At 49.3% G+C, this 1,002-nt stretch overlaps 1 protein-coding gene across 1 annotated transcript; it reads right to left on the bottom strand.

Moving 5' to 3' along the window:
* Nucleotides 1-496: 496 nt before the first annotated feature.
* On the bottom strand, nucleotides 497-990 carry HOXA7 (homeobox A7; the record flags this gene model as incomplete). Its single annotated transcript, XM_010084313.1, has 1 exon — nucleotides 497-990. A coding segment is annotated over exon 1 (376 nt), but the record flags the coding sequence as incomplete, so codon positions are not given.
* Between the last annotated feature and the right edge of the window lie 12 nt (nucleotides 991-1,002).

Genomic DNA, 1,002 nt, shown 5'->3' on the forward strand with positions numbered 1-1,002 from the left:
TTAGTACATTTCTATAGATCCTTATCTCCGTGGAAAGGGCAAGGGGGGGTGAGAGTGGCACGTCTCGGCATCGTGGGCTGGCAAAGTCCTCAGCAGCCCGTTCTCCGATTCTGAACTCCCCTCTCCCCTCCGCCTTCCCCAGCGAGAGGGATTTTTTTTTTTTTTGCCCAACTTCGGCAGAGGGCAAGGGGAGACTCTCACCCATGGGGGCTCTGGGAGCCAGCAGCCAACTCTCCAACATTTCTATAGCAAGCAGCGCAAATCAACTCAATGCTAAAATTCCATAGCAAATGGAGTTAAATAAATTTACGAGGCTAGAACCCATTAATTGGGCAATAAAAAGTTTTATGATACTCATTTACATACAATGCCACGGGCTTTCTACGCAATGGCGCCTCGGCTATAATTAAAACCATAAAGGCTGTGCTGACAGTAATTCTGGCGACACGCTTTGCCTGACTGCCACGGCTCCAAAGCCCTCTCCGTTTTACCCTACCTGAAGACCTCATCCAGGGGTATATCCGGAAATTAGGCTCAGCCTGGTTGTGCAGGTTGCTTTCCTCCGCTTTCTCACAGCTGGGTTTGGTTAGCTCATTGCAGAGGACGGGAATGTTCTGATCAAAAGAGGAACAATGCAGGTTGTAGGCATCAGAGCCCAGGCTGTATCCGGAAGAGAACGGGCTTTGATATATGGCACTGTTCACATTGTACAAGCCGGGCATGGAGGAGGCGAAGGCACCCGCGCCTGGTCCATAGCCGCTTCTCTGGGAGTTGCTTGCAAAGGAGCAAGAAGTAGGCTCTGCATTTTGGAAAAGAGAAGCCCCCGACGTATATTTGCTAAAAAGCGCATTCACATAATACGAAGAGCTCATAATTTTGACCTGTGATTTGTTGTCCGGCAGCCTTCAGTGTCGGTTTTACGAGGTAGCGTGATATATGATAACATTACACCCCCAGATTTACACCAAACCCCATTTTCTTTTGGACTGAGCTGCCTCGAGC

This window comes from Pterocles gutturalis, unplaced genomic scaffold (genome assembly GCF_000699245.1).
Source record: "Pterocles gutturalis isolate BGI_N339 unplaced genomic scaffold, ASM69924v1 scaffold42360, whole genome shotgun sequence".
Classification (NCBI taxonomy): Eukaryota; Metazoa; Chordata; class Aves; order Pterocliformes; family Pteroclidae; genus Pterocles; species Pterocles gutturalis.